The 20,903-nt window shown below is 43.5% G+C and overlaps 1 protein-coding gene across 2 annotated transcripts in view; it reads right to left on the reverse strand.

Annotated features, from left to right (window-relative positions):
- Positions 1–3,841: 3,841 nt before the first annotated feature.
- Positions 3,842–20,903, reverse strand: part of LOC309843415 (aldehyde oxidase 4-like) — a 56,987-nt gene continuing 39,925 nt past the window's right edge. For both annotated transcript variants that reach the window (XM_082688921.1, XM_082688920.1), the window contains 12 exons: positions 20,756–20,842; positions 20,390–20,581; positions 19,195–19,422; positions 16,724–16,819; positions 15,535–15,663; positions 12,074–12,148; positions 11,148–11,200; positions 10,608–10,722; positions 10,357–10,422; positions 8,037–8,222; positions 5,667–5,834; positions 3,842–4,845 (listed from right to left, as the gene is read on the reverse strand). In XM_082688921.1, coding sequence (XP_082545047.1) covers positions 4,792–4,845; positions 5,667–5,834; positions 8,037–8,222; positions 10,357–10,422; positions 10,608–10,722; positions 11,148–11,200; positions 12,074–12,148; positions 15,535–15,663; positions 16,724–16,819; positions 19,195–19,422; positions 20,390–20,581; positions 20,756–20,842 — 1,449 coding nt within the window. In that variant the 3' untranslated portion in view covers positions 3,842–4,791. The remainder of the gene's footprint in view (positions 4,846–5,666; positions 5,835–8,036; positions 8,223–10,356; positions 10,423–10,607; positions 10,723–11,147; positions 11,201–12,073; positions 12,149–15,534; positions 15,664–16,723; positions 16,820–19,194; positions 19,423–20,389; positions 20,582–20,755; positions 20,843–20,903) is intronic.

A 20,903-nucleotide genomic window follows, 5' to 3' on the forward strand; every position in this document is an offset into this window, starting at 1 on the left:
TTGGTGGAGGGGGATCAGGGAAGGCCTGAGGGAGGGACATATAGTCCCAACAGATGAGTGGTAGCTGATTCTACGAGATCTAAGAATGGAGGGGAGGCAGCCTGGGGAGAGAAAAAGTAGAGACAGAAGATGTCCTTATAGCTGCTTCCACTTAGGGGAAAACTGACACAGGGATTGTTTTTTAGGGTTCACAGTCCATTCACCACCTGGCTCTGCCCCTAGGAGAGGGAAAGTAGGGAACACCAAGAGCTCATGGTTTCCACTGACAGGAGCACACACACTGATGATGCAAAGCGTGGATCATGGGGTTTCATAATACTTATAGGAATAAATCCTTCAGTGTCAACATAAAATACAAGCATTTAACATAGAAGAATAGAACAGTCTTAGGTACTAAGGTGTGACTATGGTATTAGATTTGGAAGATACAAAAGTAGTTTGGATTACTGAACCAAACACATTAATTGCTGGGAAACTGAAATCTGACCTGAAACTGAAATCTGAAATCTGATGGCTTTAGAGAAGTGTTTTTCAAACTTGTCTCAGCCAACACTTTTGTTCGAATGAAATCTTATAAAGTGTAAACAAATGAAAGAAAAGGGTTACTGCTTAGCCCAGAGGGCTGAGGGTGAGGCCCGAAGTCATTTGATTTTCTCTCCTTCAGAAGGCCCCAGGGCTCTGGGGAACTAAGTGTAAAAATGACTTGCTGCAGAGTGAACAAAGGGTTGCCCCACAGTAAGAAGGTAGCATGCAGTCTCTGCCAAGGTTTTCTGACTCTCAGATCTTAGTCAAGACAAAGGAAAAGAAGCCACCACTGCTTTTTTCTTTTTTTCCTTTAGGAAAAGGGAATGCTAAATTTCTTCACTTTAAAATGGATTATTCTGGTAAGAGAAACTTGACATGTATCGACTGATGAAATTCTATGTTTGTTACGAAAAGAAAGTCTTAAGGCTTACATCAAAAAGTCCCTGTTACCCAATAGAAGAATTAATATTAGATGTGACACTGCCCTCCCCAGCAATCTAAACAAACCTATTTCTGGAAAAAAACCTGCAATAAATTCTGCTCAAGGATATAAATGGAACAGTACTGGCCATGACTTCAGTGTCCATAGGGTGTTGCCCTTTATGGTGAGCTCTTCAAAACTCCAATGCAGAACACAGGCAAGAGGACTGATAACAGGGCACCTTTAGGACCCTTGGGCTGGTCATTAAACACCTATATTCAGACACTCTAGTCTCAACCATTTTGACTCTGAGGTTCCTTCTCTTCCTCCCCAAGGTCCTACCTCTAGATCAAGGCTCCTGCAGATTTTGGGTCTGGTGAGCACCTGCCTCTGGGCATCAAACTTCCGGCTGCCTCAGTGGCCACTAGAGGGCAGGAGACTAGCAGCTGCCGGTTTCTGAGAGGAAAGAAAGGCAGTGGGGACCAAGTGGTTGGAGCAAAATATCCTCTTCCCTCCTGGATAAAGACTACCCCACCTGAGGAAAAAGGATCAAATAACAAAGTAATTCAGATGGAAAGCGAAAGGGGAGAGGAGTGGATAGGGCAGGCTATTAGGGGAAGTAATATAAATGCTAAAGAGTCATATAGTAAAGGGAATTCAATAGTCTGGGACTAAAACAGACCACAGCCTCAACAACTTAAGGGTTGGGGGTTGCTGGGGAGAGGGGAAAGTAAAAGTTACAAAAGTATTATTTTACTGGGGCAAAGGGTGAAATTATGACGACAGATAGAGCAGGAGGCCAGGAGAGTAACTTTTCATCGGGGAATACTGGTATCTTTATTTCAAATAGTGGTAGAGAAATATGTGTTTGTTTCTCAAAGTAAATGGAAATGTATAACTAATGGTATAGTAGAACCTCAAAATTAAGAAATGCAATTACTCATCTCTGAACCAGCAAAAATAATGAAAAGATGGAAAGCATAGTTTAAGATACTTTATATTATGTATTTGATACATGATACCGTCAAAAAATAAAATTCAACAGAGTAAACTTAAGGATCTAACTGGCTTTATGCAACAATTCATGAATTGGGCAGTGTCCCATCTAGCAAACAGAAGGGAGCCCCCTCAGGGTCTGTCTCAGGGGCAAAGAGTCTCCTTCCTCAAGGCCGTGCCCTTCCTGGGGCAGCCCCACCTTGATTGAGTGACCTAGGGGTACACAGACCTGTCCATTTCAGCCCAAGGAGGATAAGTCCTGGGGCAACACTTGCTCCCAGGCTCCATGCTGAGTTCCTGATGCCTCCAGGGTCTTGCTTGATTTCTCCCTCTGCCGCATTCTGCTTTTCCAACCTTCCTGTCTCAGGTGTCGATCCCTGAAAACCATCCTGCTCCCCATACTCTGTCTGGGCTTCTGCTTCCAGCAAACTCAGCCTATGATTCCAAGTGCTCTGATACTGCAAGGAATTCTGCCAATTTATGTCATTGAAAGCAACAAGTGCAGAGGATTTAAAGACTTTTTCCTTAAAAGAAACAATGGAGATGTCTCAGGCCTCCCATCCAGCCCTCTTTTTGATCAATCCCATTTCAAAAACCTGAGTGCACGTGAGAGTCTGCAGGTTGAAGACACTAAACAGAAATCAAATCCTTCCCCATTACTATTCGCTCAGCTCCATTTGCCCAGGGTTTTCGTAAGACTGTGCGAGGCTGGTCTGTCATAAACTTTGGTCCAGGAGAAGTGAGACACCCTTGGCCTCACAGGTTGAAAGGAGCAAGGAAGAGTACAACAAGCGTGGACCTGCCACACGCTCCTTCTCTTCCGATGAACATTTACTGAGCCCACAATTAAGCAATAGCCATGACAAGTTTCTAAGTAAAAAGCAACAGCTGTTTTGCCCAAAGTTAATAATGATCATGTTTTAACCATTGAAAGGGCTCTTGACCATTTACAGATCACTGGTTAGAAAGATCTTATCTTACCCTTCTGTGTAACTGTCACTATTGATAACACTTTAAAAGAGACAGTCAATAATTAAATTTTAAGATACTTATCTAAATTAGTATTATGGATTAAGTTTTAATATAATAGATGCTAAAAATCGTCAAATTTAAAGGGCATTAGAATTTTAATCCTTTGTTTGGAAATTGCTATTCTGTAAAATGTACTATTTATGTAAATACTTTATCCCAAACCCCAATTCTTCAAGTTCATTAAGTACTGCTGAAGTGATCAGACTTTTTCTGTAAAAATTCAATTTCTGTTTTTTCAGTGGCTTTGACCACATGGTCTGTGAGTACAATACTTTTTAAATTAATTTGTGTCTGTGATAAATGTGTCTTCCTCTTTTACTGCTAGAAAAATAAACCAGTAATCCTATTTTTCTGTTCTGTCTGGCACAATGAGTTTGTGTGGGCTGGGTTCTAGGCAAACTAAATTATTGGGTGAATTTAAACAGACATTAAAGGGGCGCCTGGGTGGCTCAGTGGGTTAAGCCTCTGCCTTCAGCTCAGGTCATGATCCCAGAGTCCTGGGATCGAGCCCCGCGTTGGGCTTTCTGCTCTGCAGGGAGCCTGCTTCCTCCTCTCTCTGCCTGCCTCTCTGCCTACTTGTGATCTCTGTCTGTCAAATAAATAAATAAAATCTTAAAAAAAAAAATATGTGTACACACACACACAGATACACACGCGCGCGCACGCACACACATACGCACACACCCCTCCTAGAATAAAAGACACTGACTGGTGAGACTTCTCTTTGGAAAGAAGCCTTTCCTTTCTCCTGCCAGCCTTCTCTTCCCCCAGTCTGGTCTCAAACACACATCAACAGTCATTCATGCTTTTTCTTCTACCACAAAGTTTCTGTGAATAAATGCAGAGCTTTAATATCTAGCACACAGATTCCAACAAGTGATTCAGTTTGTTTATTTTGTTTCAAACCTCATAGGGACCGAACATCTTCTCTGGCATAACCCTGCACTTCCTTTGGAAAATGCAATGCAAAATGGCTAAGAAATAACTGAAAAAAACAAAACCCAACCCCTCAGGATTTCAGTGCTCCTCTGAAATGGCAAAAGGAAGGTGGTGCCGATTTCATCTCTCAGACACTGAGCCAAATCAAGGGGCTGCAGAATGATTTGAGATCACTATTTCTACTCTGTGTAGCTTCCCGGGAGAGGAAGACACTGCCATGCTCATGGCAGATGAGGACCCGCGGGAGGCTCTGGACGGTTTACACCCCTAAGCCTCAGTTAAACTGGCCAAGTGGGAGAGGCAGGAGCCTGAGGATTGTGGTGGGCTCGCAGTGCTGGAGACCACAAGAGTCAATTATAGACATTTCTTCCAACCTCATGTTCAGAGACCACATTGTTAGTGGCCCGGAATTGGCCGAGGTGGGTTTGTTTACACCACAGAAATTGGCAACCGCTATCAATCACGAATTTTTCCAGGTGAGCTGGTTATCATAATCACACCATTGGCTTTGGGGATCCAATCCTGAGAGTTTTGGGGGTGGATGATTTTATGAGTGATCAGATTTCTGAAGACTAAACCACAAGCAGTTTCTCGAGTTGTTCCATGGGAATGGAAACTCTACCATGTTTTAAAATCATGATGTTGTAGATCTTCAGGATAATGGAAATAATAAGAAGGACTTTTGATTCTAAGCTTCATTATATCTTTTGGTATAAATTTATGTCCTAAAACATAATCACGCAGCGACCTAAACCACAGAGAATAGCTAAAAAATACTAAAATTATCCCTGACAATCAGGATCCAATTTATACTCGTTCTGGTTTGAAAATTTTAAGGTCAATCATGTATTCTTTCATTTTCTAAGAGAAATGTAGTATTAAGACACACGGATGGACCAAGGTGTAAATGTTGAAGGATCATCTCTAGGAATCTAAAAAAAAAAAAAACCAAAAGAAGGAAGATAATTATTAGTAAAATGTTATATATGCAAAATGTGTAATTCAGAAGAAAAACTGTTTTTTAAAAAAGAAAAACCCAATGTCTGTTTTATTCTTATAAAAAATATATAGTTTTCCTATTCCTTTCAATCCTTGAGTCATAAATCTCTTTATCTTCAGAAACTTCTTATGTTTGGGATAAGATGCATCTTATTCAGAAGCCCTGTACTTTCAAAGGCATAAAGTGCAATCCAGTTCAGTTAGGGCTGCAGTAAGCAGTTCAATATAGGAACAGTCTCTGATGATAGTTCTAGACATATTTTTAGCAGCTGGTAAATGAAACTGTGTTCTATTTGTGTGTCATTACAAGGCATATCAAAGAGTGCCCAGTGACTTTGATATTTTAATTTAAATTGTTTTTACCAGTTGGCTTAACAAATGCTTTCTGAATAATTGACCAGATCCATTATCTATTTCATCCCATTTAGTTATTAAGGTGATCACAATACCACCTCAACTGCATTTTGATTAAGTGTTTCAAGAAGTTAGCTACCATGTGGATTTGCTACTAGCGTTAGCTCCACTGAGTCTGCTTTTCTTTGGGGTCTGAAACAAGCCATCGTTTGAAGAGTTTTGCTCACCTTGCAGTTACGTTAAAGTATATAGGCAGTAGCAGGTAAAGGCAGAGTGAGAATTTTCATTGGAAAAGATGAACCTGCCCTGGGGTTTTGTCATGGTGACCAAATCCATACTAAGAACCTGAAGGCCCATGTAAGCGGTGATTACCACAGGGACCTCCCCTCACCACCTTTACCATGTCAGTAAATTGATCCACACAAGTCATCCTAATAAACTCAGGAGTTGCTGGGCTCTTCAGGTTGAAGATCTTGGTCAGACCCCTCTCTTCGCGGGCAGCAGTCACTGCATCAAAAATGGCGAACAACACGGAGGATCCCAAGAACACTGCAGTCTCACCCAACCCCTGAGAGGAAGGTAAAAGGCTGTCAGAAATGCATGGTTCTCTTAGGACTAATTTGAGTATACACACACACACACACACACACACACACACACACACACGCACACTCACCTCTTCTGGTGAGTATGGAATACTTAAAATGGAGTATGTCTGAATTGCCAGAACCGAATGCCCCCCATGCTGATTTGTGTGTGGGGTCCTCCTCAAAGTCGCTCATGAAGATGTTCCAGGACATCAGGATAGTGGGGCAATTCCTTTGCCCAGGTAAAGTTCTAAAGACCAAAGCCCTTGGTGGCCTCTAGAATATTCCACTTTGGGTTCCAGACCATTTTTGTTTAACTCAAAACCCAAACAAAACCACCGCAATCTTTGTAGCTGAAACTAAACGACAGTAAAGAGTGACCTGTTGAAGTTGCTTGTGTGCGAACGTCCCTGGTGCGTGCTGGATGTTTCTGAACTAATAGTGTAGTGGCCATTATATTTTGAATGATTCATCAATGCTTCTTTGTACTGATTTTTCTTCTTTCTTCCTTCAAAGTAATCTGGTCTGTGGTCTGTGCTCAGGGCCTCAGAGATTGGCCTTTATCTCCAAGCAAATAAAGCCTATCCCTGGCTTTGATTTCACCTCTAAAGCAAATGTAGAGGGAGATGTAGAGCTGGTAGAAGAAAGGGTTTCCTCTGAAGTGAGGAGGAGGGGAGCAGAAAGGTCTTATGTCCTATTTGGAGCAAACTGGCAGGGGGGTGGCTAGACTCTAAAAGGCAGGATTGCACCCCATGTCAGGATGGTTTCTAGAGATGCTCCTGGTGCAGAAGTAGAGATAGAGGCCATTCAGACAGGAAGTCTTGTCTTCTTCCCAATCTTGACCTACTTAAAGAAGGAGAGGAAATTTCCTGAAAAATCTAAGGTTAGCCTACCATCTGTCTGGCCAGATGTGGGCTCAGAATAGAACTTAAGTTGGGGGAAGTTGTGTTTTTTTTGTGCACTTGTATTCAAGAATCCTCACCAGAGGTCTTTATGGGCCAATCAGAGCCCATATGCTCCAGGGAACACAGACTCAATACCTCTTAGATCAGCAGCTATTTACAGCTCAGAGCAAAGAGTGAGAAACTCGTTTGAAAGTCTGTTCCAGTTTGGGGAGGTGTGGAGAGAGGCAGACAAATAAGAGGGAACTGAGTCTGGAGGATATGTAAAGGGTGCAGAAAATAAAGTTCTGGGCTGGTAAAATTTGCCTACAATTTCGGTTTTATCTCATGGTGGCACTTAGCCTAATGACCTAAGATGTTTTACTCTTCCTTGACCTTTCTTGTTTTTTTTTTTTTTTTAATATTTTATTTATTGATTTGACAGACAGAGATTACAAGTAGACAGAGAGGCAGGTACAGAGAGAGAGGGGGAAGCAGGTTCCCTGCTGAGCAGAGAGCCCAATGTGGGGCTCAATCCCAAGACCCTGAGATCATGACCTGAGCTGAAGGCAGAGGCTTAACCCACTGAGCCACCCAGGCACCCCTGACCTTTCTTGTTTTGATTAAATTTGTTTCAAGCTCGCTTTCATGAGTGAAGAGTCTTCTCGGTCTTCTGGAGTCAGTGAGCACCACTTTGCTATGAATTTGCTTTTCTTTTCCCTTTTCCTGCTGAGATTTTTAATTCAAAGGAGTAAGCAAATTCAGGGGGCATTATATTTTGAATGAGTCACCAATGCTTCTTTGTACTGATTTTTCTTCTTTCTTCCTTCAAAGTACTCTGGTCTGTGGTCTGTGCTCAGACCATTATTTCTTGAAAGGGTAGATTGTTATAGACCGAACTGTGCTCCCTCAAAATTCATATGTTGAAGTCCTAACCCCCTACCTCAGACTCTGACCATGTTTGGAGATAAGGTCTTTAAAGAGGTGCGTTAAGTTAAAATGAGGTCTTTAGGAAGGGCCCTATTCCAACATGACTGTTGTCTTAACAAGAAAAGGAAATTAGGCCATACAGAGAGAGACATCAGACATGTGCACTCAGAGGTGACGACTACGGGAGGACACAGGGAGAAGGTGACCATCTGCAATCCAGAGAGGCCTTGGAAGAAAGCAATCCTTGATTTGACTTCCAGCCTCCAGTACTGTGAGAAAATGTATCTCTTATTTAGGTTGTTTAGGCCACCCAGTGTGTGGTCCTTTGGTATGGGAGCCCTACGAACTAACATAGAGGTCTTGTGTTCTTACCTTGGACGAGTAGATGGCTATGGGATTTCGGGAACGCACCAGAGTGACATAGAACTCTTCTGGTATCTCAGTGACAGTCGGGATTTTGTAGTCCTCTGGACTTCGAGAGTAGAGGACACCTTCCGGGGAATATTTCAGTTCCTCTGTGGTGTACAACCCCATGCCTTGGATAAATGCTCCTTCAATCTACAGGCAAAAATTTCACAGTTTATAAGTATATGATACTGATGGACGAACTACTCCAATGTGACTGAAAATGGAACCATTTCTCTTGACCATAGTGAGTCATCCTTGACAGCCTGGGGTGGGTTTACAAAGGGTCCTGCAGGGTCTGGTGCTTCTCATCTTGCCTGGTCTCATCCCTAGTTCTTCTTGCCCAAGTGACCCATCCTCCAGGTACCTGACTCTTGGTAAGTTCTGGGTAATTCTCAAGCCCACCAGATTCCATTTGGACCGCCAAGTCTTTGTATTGTGGTTTCCCCTGACTCTCTTCACTGCTCCCCATCTCAGCTTGTCCCCCTGGAGAATTCCTAGTCATCCTCCAAGTTGCTGCCTATTTGGAGCCTTTTGGATCCTTCTACCACCTCCTGGGTGGATTTAGGACCTGCTTCCTCCCAGCTCACTCTACCTTGAACACATTCCCCCACATAGTGGATCTCAGAGAGTATTTCCTCCATCCTCCTCTTCCTCCTTGCTCTCTCTCATGTGTATGAGCATTTGGAGGCCATGGCCTTCTTGTATTCTATTATTAACCTGAGGCCTTTTACATAGGTTCTTAGTAAATGTCTGTTGAATTAGATGAAAAAGAAGCTAACATTAAAGGAACATGAACTAGAATGAATGGAACACTGTAGGTTATTATAATATCCGTATTTCTTTACTTCCCTTTATAAATTACCATGGAAAGTAGATAAATGTTAAATAAGATGGGATGGAAAAAACTTATATTAAGTTAAATATTTTTATTAAAAGTCATGTTGAGTTCTATTTACAAACAAATACGCTCTAGGAAAAAGGATTAAGGGGTGTCTGCCTGGAGGTTAAAGAATTGAAGGAGAATTACAGTTTGTATTTTATTGAAAATGCAAAATTAAGGTATATGAATCTAAATTTTAGATTTGGATATTTCCAAATTCTTATTCCTAAAGGAAAAGACTGAAGTCTAAGAGATCAAGTCTAATATACTCATTTTCTTCCCTTTTCCGGTGAGACAAATGCAGGATTTCCTTAATCATGACATCTCCCTTTCTGCCTTTGCTTAAAAGATAAAGAAGCAGAAAGGATCTGGGAGAAGTGGGTAAGACAGGGAAGGGGGGTCGAGGACTGGGTGAGTGGTGGTTCTCAAACTTTATAGGCTTGAGATGAATTTCAGGTGCAGGTTAAATGTGCCGGTTTCTGTCTCAGCCCAGCAAAGTTAAGACAGACCAAGTCTAAGCCTGGGCTGAATTCCTGGGTACAGGAATCCATGTTTCCATAAACACTTACAAGTACTTCTGTTGCAGAGTCTGAGGACCACATCTTGAAAAGCACAGAGGGATCAATAAAATTGTTCCTTATAAAGCCCAACGGCCAACGCAGGTAAACCAGTCTCATAGGACTTAGGATACTGGGAAGCTGCTGGCAGATGAAAGCACCAGGTGTCTGTCAGGTGTGATGCCAAGCTGCTCAATGGCTCCAGTATGCTCCTCAGGTGGACCCTGGGGACCAGCTGCCTTGCCTCACTGGGGGGGCAGGTTAGTAGGTCTGGCTGGGGCTAAGGTGGCTGGTCCACTGGCTCCACCTTCAGTAACAAGGGTAGAGAAAAGCAAAGCTACACCAACAGCTAGAAAGTTTTTAACTCAAAGTTTAAAAAGACTTTTCGGTGCCTTAATTTTATTGTTTGTGGGATTAAAATCAGAATTAAATTCAGCAGGAGGCAAACAATTATGCTTAAGTATTTCTCTTTCTTTTATATTTCCCTATTTGCAGTCTGTTTAAATTTAATATTAATATGAATACTAATGGAACTTTATTATTATGTATTTATGTAGTGTTCCCTAATTACAAACATATTAATATTCATGAGAAAAATTAGAAGGCACAGAGAATTATAAAGCAGGCTAAGTCACACATATTCCTGCCCTACAAAGACAATGATTGTTAGCCTTTTCTTGAAATTTTTTCCAGTATTTCATCCATTTGTGTGCGTGTGCGTCAGATACTTAATGTATAGCAGAGAACTTGCACCAGGTATAAACAACCCTGCAGAATTCTGGGAAGTACTTTTCTGAATGGAACCGACCAAAAGTTCCTATGGTCAGAGCACGCTGGTATCACTCACCTGTCCGACGTCCACGGCTGGGTTTATGCTGAAAGCAGCATCCACGAAGACGTCAGTCCTAAGGAGCTGTTCCAAGAGAAAATACACAGTGGAAAAAAGGATTTATTTAAAATAGTTCTTGACTGCAATTGGCTGTCTGTCCCTGGATTTTCCACCTGCAGGATCAAGTTGATTATCATGTACGGCACGGCAAGCACGTCAGTGTTTGTGTTTACTCGATGCAGAGGGCGAACCCAAATACTGCTCTTTACCTTATGAGCGCCGGTCAGACAGTCCACTTCAACCTCTGAACAGGCCGCACCATACACATAGTACGGGAAAGGCTCGCCCTTCTCCTTCTCCCAGTCCATGTGAGTCTGGTAGCCTCTGAGAAGAGAAAGCAGCAGTGAAAAGGAAGGCCCTTTTCCTCCCAGTGGTCTCATCGCCTCCTGTGCTGTGGGGCCTGGGGATCGAGAGGGCACCCACCCCATGGCTGCCGCATCCCTCCCCTTCTTCAGTAAGCGCAGGTGAGGTCAGAGTTGTAACGGTTCCACCGCAGGCCCAGGGAAAAGGCCCTCAGTGTCTGGGCCCGACCCTCCAGCAGGCTGTGACTGGAATTAGTCCCGGTGTGTGTGAATAGCTGTGGCGGCCTTCCTGGTGGAAGCCCTGGGCCTCCCCGCCGTGAGCCAGCACTGAGCCCGACAGCGGGCACCCCGCAGGGCCCCCCGGGCTCTCCGGGCACCTGTTCGCACTGCGGAATGTACACTGTCTCTGCCCAGCTCTAATCCAACCCAAAGTAAAATGTCCTTTACTTGAAATATCCAGTAGCTGAGAGACTGATGGATTCTGCGAAGGCTTTTGTAATCTGGAAGAGATGATTGATTACAAAGAGATATAAATTTAGGGAAAGTAATGAAAAATACCTTCCTCCTCCTATTTGGGACAAGCTTTCTACCCGCATTCACCTCAGTTGAGACGTGCACCTTGTACGAGCCATGGGCCATGCTTTTCCAAACAGATGTGTACGGGCAGCTGCTTATGCCCCGAGGCCCTCTATCGTTTGTTGGACAGTGTAAAGTTTATTTTTTAAAGTTATTTTTTAATGCCTTTTGGCTTTTTAAATTAAGGAGGGGGCTAGACCATATTCACACACTTTTGTATGTAAGTATCTACACAGATATGTACGTATACACACGTTTCTATGTGTATGTTCATGTCTATATATGTATGTACTTTTCCTCTGCTTTTTTCCCCCAAATAATTTGACCCGCTGGCACTTAGTATAGTACATCAGCTTCCCTCCTAGAGTATAACCTGGGTAGGGCTGGGAATAAGAATACTAATGGTAATATTAATAATAATTATTAAAAATAGAGTCATCCTTTGATAGTAGGACTGCTGTCATCTCTGTTGCTCTGGAGAGAAAACCAAGGTCCTGAGGCACTGAGGGTGACCCTTGTCTCCCAGAGCTAGTAGTGACAGAGCTGGAACTGGAACAGTAACCCTAAGGTGTGTTTTACTTTAGAGCATTCTCTGTGAGAAATCAGGCTCTGAAATAAAATCAAGTTTCAGTGAATCCAGGCATGGCTTTTGCTTTTTCAGAAAAGCAGAAGTAAATGTTAGTGAATGCTTTGTCTCCTGAACGGGCAGCACCGGTCAGCCCAGGCGTTAAGGGCCGCCGCCCATCTGCACGTGCGTATCTGGCTTGTCCTGGCAGGCCAAGGACGGAAACACTCACCCAGTCCTCCCATCTTCCTTTAGGGTTTTTCCTGATGACTGGCTGAAGACGGGCCATAAGAATTTGGCAGGCATTCTGAAAATAAATATTTGAAATGACAGAAATAAAAGGCACAGGAAACAGCAAAATGCTAAATATTCAAATCAATTCAAATGGAATCCGTCAGTTTTGTGAGCCTGCTTGCTAGTCCTCTAGGCAGGGTTTCTTGAAGTTGAGTCATTTAGGGATCCCCTTTGAAGGAAACAAATATTCATGTGGATCCTACGGTGTTGATGTCCATTATTTTTATTATAATTTTGTTTTAATATATGCTAACATAAAGTTAGTTGAGTCTCCTGGATTTATAGCTCTTTTGTACCTCCAAGCAAAATACAATGACAAAGCACATAAGCCAATCTACACACCAATAAAATCCAAAATAACAACATTAATTTAGTTGGTTGATGATGTTGCTTCTCTGAAGCTAAACTGCTGCTTGGAATGGGGCCATCTCGGCTGCTCTCCCCGAGGTGCGCTGGGGTTCGGTGTGCTGCTGCTTGCCTGCCAACAGAGTAATTTTCTCTCCACTCTTCTTACATAAATTGCCTGAGATTTTCATCTGCGCCTTATACCTTGACATCATCGGCTTTTTGCTGGGCAAGAAGAAAACAGTGTTTACCTATGAAGTCCATCTCTGCTCGTCTGTTGCTGCCTTAACACAAAGTATACTTCTTGTTCCCGAATGTGGGCAAAGAGATCTTCTGGCAACACTCCACTTACAGAGTGGTCCTTCTGATGATGTATAATGTCCTCTTTAAATCTTTAAAACATTAGCAGTGCAATGAAAATAAGAAGGATTGAGGTGAAATCTTGGAACCTTGAGATTAAACCTATTGACTCCTGATATCAGTGGACCTCAACTTGACTTCTACCCCTAGTTCAAACAGGAATCTGTTCAAGTCTGCACTTACGTACTCAGCTCAACCTCAGATCACCTCTCATGCCCTCTCGTAGTTTGTGCTCTTTCTTTTCTATCATCCCCTCTTTGAAAATGGTTTCTGGCTTCTCATGTGTTAGGGAGATCCTTGTTTTCTCTCTTTCTTTTCTCTTTTTAAAAATTTATTTATTTTAGAAAGAGAATGAGTGAGCCAGAGTGGGAGGGGCAGAGGGAAAGAGAATCCTGAAGCAGACTCGCCACTCAGGGAGCCAGACACAGAGCTGCATCCCAGGACCCTGAGACATGGGGCTTGATCCCAGGACCCCGAGATCATGACCTGAGCAAAAAGCCAGCCGCCTAATCATCTGAACCACCCAGGTGCCCCAGAGACCCTTGTTTTCATAAATCACTTTGCTGGTTCATTCAGCTTTCTATCACTGACCTTATTACAAATGGGGGCCTTCCAAAAGAGGGCCACATCCGACGCAGCCCAAGTCACAGGATTCCTATCTGCCCAAATATCACGTATTCTTCCTGTAATCATGTCCTGACCTTGTACTCCTACATATAGCTTTACACTCAGTAGTCTGACAGTCTTCCCTTTAAGAGAGTGAGACATCGCAGAGAACAATTTCACCTCCTGAACAAGTTGCAACCTCCTGAACTCCTTTCTTTGCATGGAGAATTCTTTCAGCTTACATTGTTTGGTAGAGTCTCCTCCCTTTATTGAAGCTCTAAATGCCAGATAGAAAATTTTCCAGTATTTGCATTATAGAAAATACTAAAATACATAAAAATAGAGAGAATAATACACTAGCCCCCCTTATCCAGCTTCAAGAATAAACATTTGGGGTGCCTGGGTGGCTCAGTGGGTTAAAGCCTCTGCCTTCGGCTCAGGTCATGATCCCAGGATCCTGGGATCTAGCCCCGCATTAGGATCCCTGCTCAGCAGGGAACCTGCCTCCCCCCCACCCGGCCCCCACCACCTGCCTCTCTGCCTACCTGTGATCTCTGTCTGTCAAATAAATAAAATCTAAAAAAAACCCCACAAAACATTTATACCCCAGTCTCACTTCTCTGCTATCTTTCTTCCCTGTTCTACCTTGCTCCCTTTTACAGTCTCTGCTCCAGTCCCCCAGGCCTGCTGCAGCTTCTCACGCATAGAAAGCTAGCTCCTTCTGCTCCCTAATAACCTGCCCAGCTTCTTTCCTTGCTGTGTTCACGACCGGGCTCAAGGAGTGACTGATGTGTTATCTGCTTGAATGTAAGCTCTGTGAGAGCAGGCAGGCTCTTTGGACTTTGTCCTGATTCATTTACTGCTTATACTACCTAGCATGTGGTAGGCCCTCAGTCAATGTTCATTAAATCAGTGTGGGATCAATAAAATTAAGTGTGAAGAAGTCATACAAATTTATGACTTTTAAATGATGATTCTTCATTATAAAATATAAAAATGTTTCTAAAAGCATTTAGTTTCCTTTTTTTTTTTTAAAGTATGTCTGCTTTATCAATGCCTGAGACTATGTTTAGCTATGCACTGAGTGTCTTTGTACCACCTGTGCTTGCAAGGCAACTAGAATTTAGATAAAAGGTGAAAAATGGACTCAGTCACCTACATATTTTAACCAAATTAGAATTTCCGAGACTGTTTACCTTGGGTGCTGATTCTATAGATATTAGGAGGGGTTTTATTAATGAAAATGTTTTCATGGTTAAGCAAGCTGGGGAAAAACTTGGTGAGACAAAGCTAAAGAGGTTTCTACATTGCAGGACTTGTCAGAGCATTTATCATGCTAATATGCAGCATAAGCCTCTATGAGTGGGATGTAGTACATAACATTTCCCAAACTTGTTGACTACAGAATCCGTTTTCTCCACTGAGACCATCATGGGATTTCTGTTCCAAGGAACATACTTTGGGAATCCATGGTTCACATGATACATGGGCATATTCGACAGGCTGAAATTTTTTTATATCTAGGTGTTTGCCTTTTATGGGTGATAAATTGTCAGTGGCTTTCTGGAGGTTAGAGTGTGGGGAGAAGGGAGGAGGTGTGGTGGCTTTGTTGCATGATCTCTGCAAGTCACCCAGTGATTCTATGAGATGGGTGATATTTGGGTGAAGTTCTGCAGAAGAGGAAACTGATCCTTAGAGAGGTTAAAAAACAAGTCAAGCTCTTCCTGGAATGAGGATGCCTCGTTAGTAACGTGATTACTCTGAACTTCTCCGGTGTGCTGGGGTGAGAGCCAGCGGGCTGGCATTCTCTCATCTAACACAAAGGGAGGTTGCTGAAGTTTGCAGGTTTCACATGCAACCGAACATTCATTATGAAAAACAGCCCCGGACAGCAGAAAGAGCACCAGCTGGGAGACTCAGGAAACTGGACTGGGAGTCTTGGCTCTGCACATCATAAGCTGAATGAATGATCCGCACCCACCCACTTGACCTCTCTTGAACTCAGTTTCATCTTCCATAAAAGGAGGGGCAGGACGAGGTCTCCTCCTGCACTGTCACTGGGTGACCGAGAACTGAAGGAAAAGTCACCTGCACAGCCTTCCCGTTGATGTCTGTTCCCATCGACGCCGCCGTGAAGCTAGAATTGGGCACTGTGACGGTGCTTGTTTCGGACAGGTGTATGTACGACTGCGGGATGTTCAGTTCTCGACTGGCCACCTGTCCAGAGCAGAACATTCTTTGTTCCATTGACTTTAAGCACCCCTCCCCCCCCCCCAATTAAAACTTTCTAGTTCTTTTTTTGAACCGAGTATAAAACCTCCTATTGGGACAAACATTTAAGACAGCATCTTGGGTTTCATATGGAGATGATGAGTTTGAAGCAACCAAAGAATCTTTCTGTGCTTTGCTTTTTATCCCACTTTCATAAGAGCCATGTGGCGGTGCAGTCACTCTGGGACACCTACTTTGGTAGGACCCATGCAGCAGGCAAGGCTGGGGCCCGGTCTTACTGTTTTACCTTCATCTTCTTGTGATTTACAGATAATTTAGTAGATTATGGTTCTTTTGTGGGACATTTTGCAGGTATAAGGATTTTGTTATGAAGAAGCAAGATATGTTCAAAGAAGGCCCTGTGGATTTTTATAATTTCCCAATTCCAAGTACTCTACTAAAGAGTATTATCTCCTTAAGGAAAGTATCTTCTCCTTACTTCTCATTAGGAGAGAAGTTTGTTTTTTCCACTCTCTCCCACAATACCTGCTCCCACAATTTGATTCAGGTATCTTATTCAATATTAAGAAAAGAAGGAAAAATTTCCCATTACAAATAATCTCTTGCTCTTTAACAAAGTATTAGGAACACGTCTTTCTGAAATACCCATTCATGTGGAGTTCCTAAGTAGATTGCAAATTCTACGAACCTAATTTCTCATCCTTTTAAACACATCCATTTTTAATTGAAGATCTGAATGAACATAGCACTGCTTTGAGCAGGTGCCACAAAGCTGAAAAGTATTTTATCTTTGAAAACTGGAATCGCATTTTTCAGAAGACCCGACTCTCTGTGTTCAGGAAGAAGAGTATCCCGTGTCTCCTCAGTTCTGGCAAGTGCTTCCTTCACCCCCTGCAGTCTGCATTCCTGAAACCAAGACGAGTCTTACAGTGGAGCTGTACATGTAGCGGGATGGTATTTCTCCTGCTCAACAGGAACAAAACCGCTAAGCCGACCGCAAGGCGCTATACTTTGCCACAGTGGAGATGACAGACACTTATCTTACCTGAATAATTTTGGTGTGAAGGCCTTGTCCCATTTCACAGCCACCATGAGTCACCAGGACGGAGCCATCAAGATAGATGTGGACTAGAGCAGCAGCCTGGGGGAAATAGTTACATCATTTTGGAAAATGATGAGGCTCAATGTTGCTGAGAATTTAGCTGAGGTCGCCAGATGAACGGTTTTGCTTTATTGAGCCAATCTCTCACTGGTTATCCTGGAGAAGAAAGCCTTCACAGGAGGCAATAGACCACCCCTGTCAATAAAGCCCAGACTGGAAAACCATCCATGTCCATGTAGGAACGGTGGCACAGCTCCCCTCCTACCGGTCTTTGGCCTTCTGGGGACCTTGTGGGATTGCTTTGAGGTCACTCCATGACCCCAACTTGCACAATAGTTCATTCTTCTTCTTTCCAGGACATGGAAATTAATTTTAAAGCAAATAGAACCTGTATGGGTACATTTCCAGGCACAAATGGCCTTGAGTACTAGAGGAGCTGGAAGACCCTTGAGATGTTTTAATGGTTTCCAAATGCTGCTGACCTTCAGGATCACGGCAGGGAAAAGGTATGGGTCTCGTTCTGGAAATTCCAACTCTGTAAGAAGTTGGGAGGTGGAGCCTAAGCAACCATGTTTTTAAGCTCCCAGGTGATTTTGATGATTGGCCAGGTCTGGGATCCACTGATTGAATCCAAATTCTTCACTTTGCCCCTGGGGGGAATGAACAGAAGCCTGGGGAGGAAAGCAATGGCCAAACCCAGGTGCTTAGTTTGTGACAAAGTCAGGACTGACACCCACAACTCCTAACTTGAGCCCCATGTCCTCCACATCTATGCCAGGCTGTCTCCTTCAAACTCCCTGCTATTGTCTTTCTCCGGGGCTGACGGTTTCAGTGGAAGAATCCACAGCCTGTGCAAGTGGCTCCAGCGACCAGGCCGGAGGAGGGAGGAAGCTGGCCTGTGTTAGGTGGTTTGCAAGTTGCTGGAATTTTTCTTTAGAGCAATTCCTCTCTCAGGCTGGTGCATGTGCTCAGTATCCTACAGGTGCCCTCTTGGGACCTGACCCCTGTGGTCATGCCTGTGTCTCCACCACCGAGCACTGAAAATGTCAACTAATTGAGCTCTGCCGGTCTCCTAAGTCTGAGACTGTATTCTCAGGACTGTCAAATTCTCTACAAGAACTTTTAAACTTCGTGTTTTCACTTTATGATAATCTAACGAGAGTAATGGATAGCCATGTAACAGTGAGTATGGCCACAGGCTTTCAGAGTGCGTGTTACATTTTATGTCGATGACTGTGCAACCACCAAGTAGGACTACTTTAACTCATGGGACATGTTAGAGATGAGAGGTGGCACGGTGTCAGCACACCTTACATAGACATTTAGGATACATATTTCAAATTGCCTTGTACAGCAGCAGCAGCTGGAACTACCATCATTTTGTGAGCGAGGAGTTAGTTTTAAAGAAGCCACATATTCTACCACAGTAAGTTCATGTTACTATTATCTTACTGGCATTCATAATACTATTTTTATTTAATTTCCAATTTTGTTTGTATTTGATAAAGGCTATAAAAAGCTTATTCCTTGTTTTGGGATTACTCACAGCCAAATAACAACAAAATAAATAATATAAATGATCACTGAGAGTCCACAGAAATTTTTTCCTTTAAAGGGGGTTTTGCGTGTTATTCTAGCTTGAGCAGCGTCCCTGGGGGAAAGACAGCAGCTGCTCCAAGAGGTGCAGTATTCCCGGCCTTCCCCAGCCACCCTCTCCTTTTGCTTTCTGCCTTGTTAGTGGATGCCAAGGAAGGGTGTGTCCGGAAGGCAATCTGGTGAGAGACATTCATTCCACGAACAGGGCCTCTACTCCACCCTTGGCATGGCTTTGTTAAGGGGACATTTCAGAGGCTGATGGGGATAGAAGCAAAAAAAAATAAGACCGAATCAGAGGCAGAGCCCCATGAAACACTGTTCAAGGTTAAACGAAAACAAAGCACAGCAGTCACCGAGCTTTCACAGAGTAACTCCAAGTCCCCGCGTGAATGGGGTAGTTCTGACTGTTCTCAGTGTGTTTTTGAAAGCTCTGTCTTCAAATGACCCCACTGTTCTGAGAATTTAGGAAAGAGAAAAAGAGATCCTCTTATTTCTCCCAGTTCTCTCATGGATTTAAAATTAGACCCCACACCCCAATGCTCATATTTGGGGCCCTGCCTTAGGTCAGACCCCTCGAGCTAGATTCTGCATTGATCACTTTCTAAGTCCTGGTACCGTGTCACACCCCATCTGCCCTGATTCCTGTGGTCCTGTGTTTGCCTAAACCTACTTTGTTCCCTGCTGTAGGAATCTGCCCTGGTTTCTTCTTTCTGCCCACAGGGGGCCAATCCCTTGTTGCACAAAATTGCCGTTTTCAGCTAGCCAGTCACGTGGAAAAGGGCTTCTGGTGAGCAGACAGACATCTCTCTCAAACTCACCTGACTGTAGTAGCCCACAGGGAACCCAACAGTAAACTTCATGGGAATCACGGCAAGCCCCCTCTTCTTCCAGTAGTTCTTTTTGTTAAATTCCTCCGCAGCCAGTTTCCTAGCAGAGAATGAAGATTTCTCCAGGCATTCTTTCCAGCATCTTCGCAAGGGCTCTGGATCAAATGTCTGCTTGTAGGTTGTTTTGCTAATTCTCTTATACATGTTTATTTCTTTAACCTGAAAGACAATAGAATGGATTTTATGGGTATATGCTTATTCCATTAGTTTAGCATGGGTTTTTGTGATATACCTGATAGGAAGAAAGTCTTTCTACAAAAAGAAACCATTTAAGTGGCTGCAGATATGCAAGTACAAGTGTACATGGATAACATCACAACAACAGCAACCACAATAACAACAGAAAATACCGGTAAGCACTCCACCTGCTCTAGGCTGTAGGCCAAGTGTCTTATCTCAGTTAACATCACCACAACCCTGAGAAAGAGCAGGTCCCAACTACTGTGAGCCTTGCCACCAGTGTGTTAGTGGTGAGACAAAATACTCCCCACTCAGAATTATTCTTCCCCTACACAACACGTTCTTATTCTGAACCGTTGAGATCAGCTCCTCAGAATCCGGAGCTGTGGTAGAACGCCTACACAAACGCAGTCACTTCCTTCTCTGTATTCATGCTCTAGGTGGTGTCACCCGGACTCCGGGATCGGCCCTATGACTTGCTCTGGCCCATGGGCTGATACAGATTCATACAGGCAGACACTCGCAGGCTTGCCACATTCCTGCCACTCCTGGGGACTCTGTGACCGCCATCATGCGGACTAATTCGGGCTGGCCTGCTGGAGGATGAGACTCTGTGAAGCGGATATGACCCTTCTCAGCTGAGATGTCCCCTCATCAGCCCCGTGACCAGTCATGTAAATGAAGCGGTCTTAGACCATAAAACTCCCGTTGAGCTGGCTCAGACCAGAAGAACTACCCAACTGACCTGAGAACCAGAAGAAATACTTTCTGTTATTTCAGCCCATTACGCTGTGTGGTTGACTTGCTACATACCCAAAGCGAACTGATACACAGATGGTGTACTTTATTTCTCAGAATCTACTTAGAAGCTGATGTAATGCCATATGCAGGTTCTCCATACATATGTGAACCAATGCTGTTCCTTTAGGGCGTTCTGACTTGTTACCTCTTCAGGGGATAAGTCACACCGAGACGCCACAGCGGTTACGTAAGCTTCCGCTACCACTGCAGCCTCAGGGAAGCCGTATCCTCGGAAGGCCGTGTTGGATGGCAAGTTTGTTTTGCAGGGCCTACCCCGGCACCGGAAATTAGGAATATGATATGCGTTGTCGGATTTCAGCACAATGTACTCCATTACCTGAATTAAAGCAAAATAAAACTTCACATCTATCAAATATTCAAAACCACCTAACCAAATTTTATCTCTAACTAGAACACAGAATTCATCTACTTTGTATGACAAATACTCATGCAAATAAAGTATGACACATACAGTTCAACCGGTAGCCTCTGGGAAAGGCATACTTCTTACCGACTCAGACTCGTCAGGAGTGCATCCACCATTGATATAATATTCAACGTCTGCAGCTTTGATCACACCATTGTTCATGAATCCAATCTGCAAAGGGATATAAGTAAAATCACTTTCTCAATCCAACCATGTTAGTACACAAAAACAT

The sequence above is a fragment of the Mustela nivalis genome (genome assembly GCF_964662115.1).
Source record: "Mustela nivalis genome assembly, chromosome: 11".
NCBI classification, from domain to species: Eukaryota; Metazoa; Chordata; class Mammalia; order Carnivora; family Mustelidae; genus Mustela; species Mustela nivalis.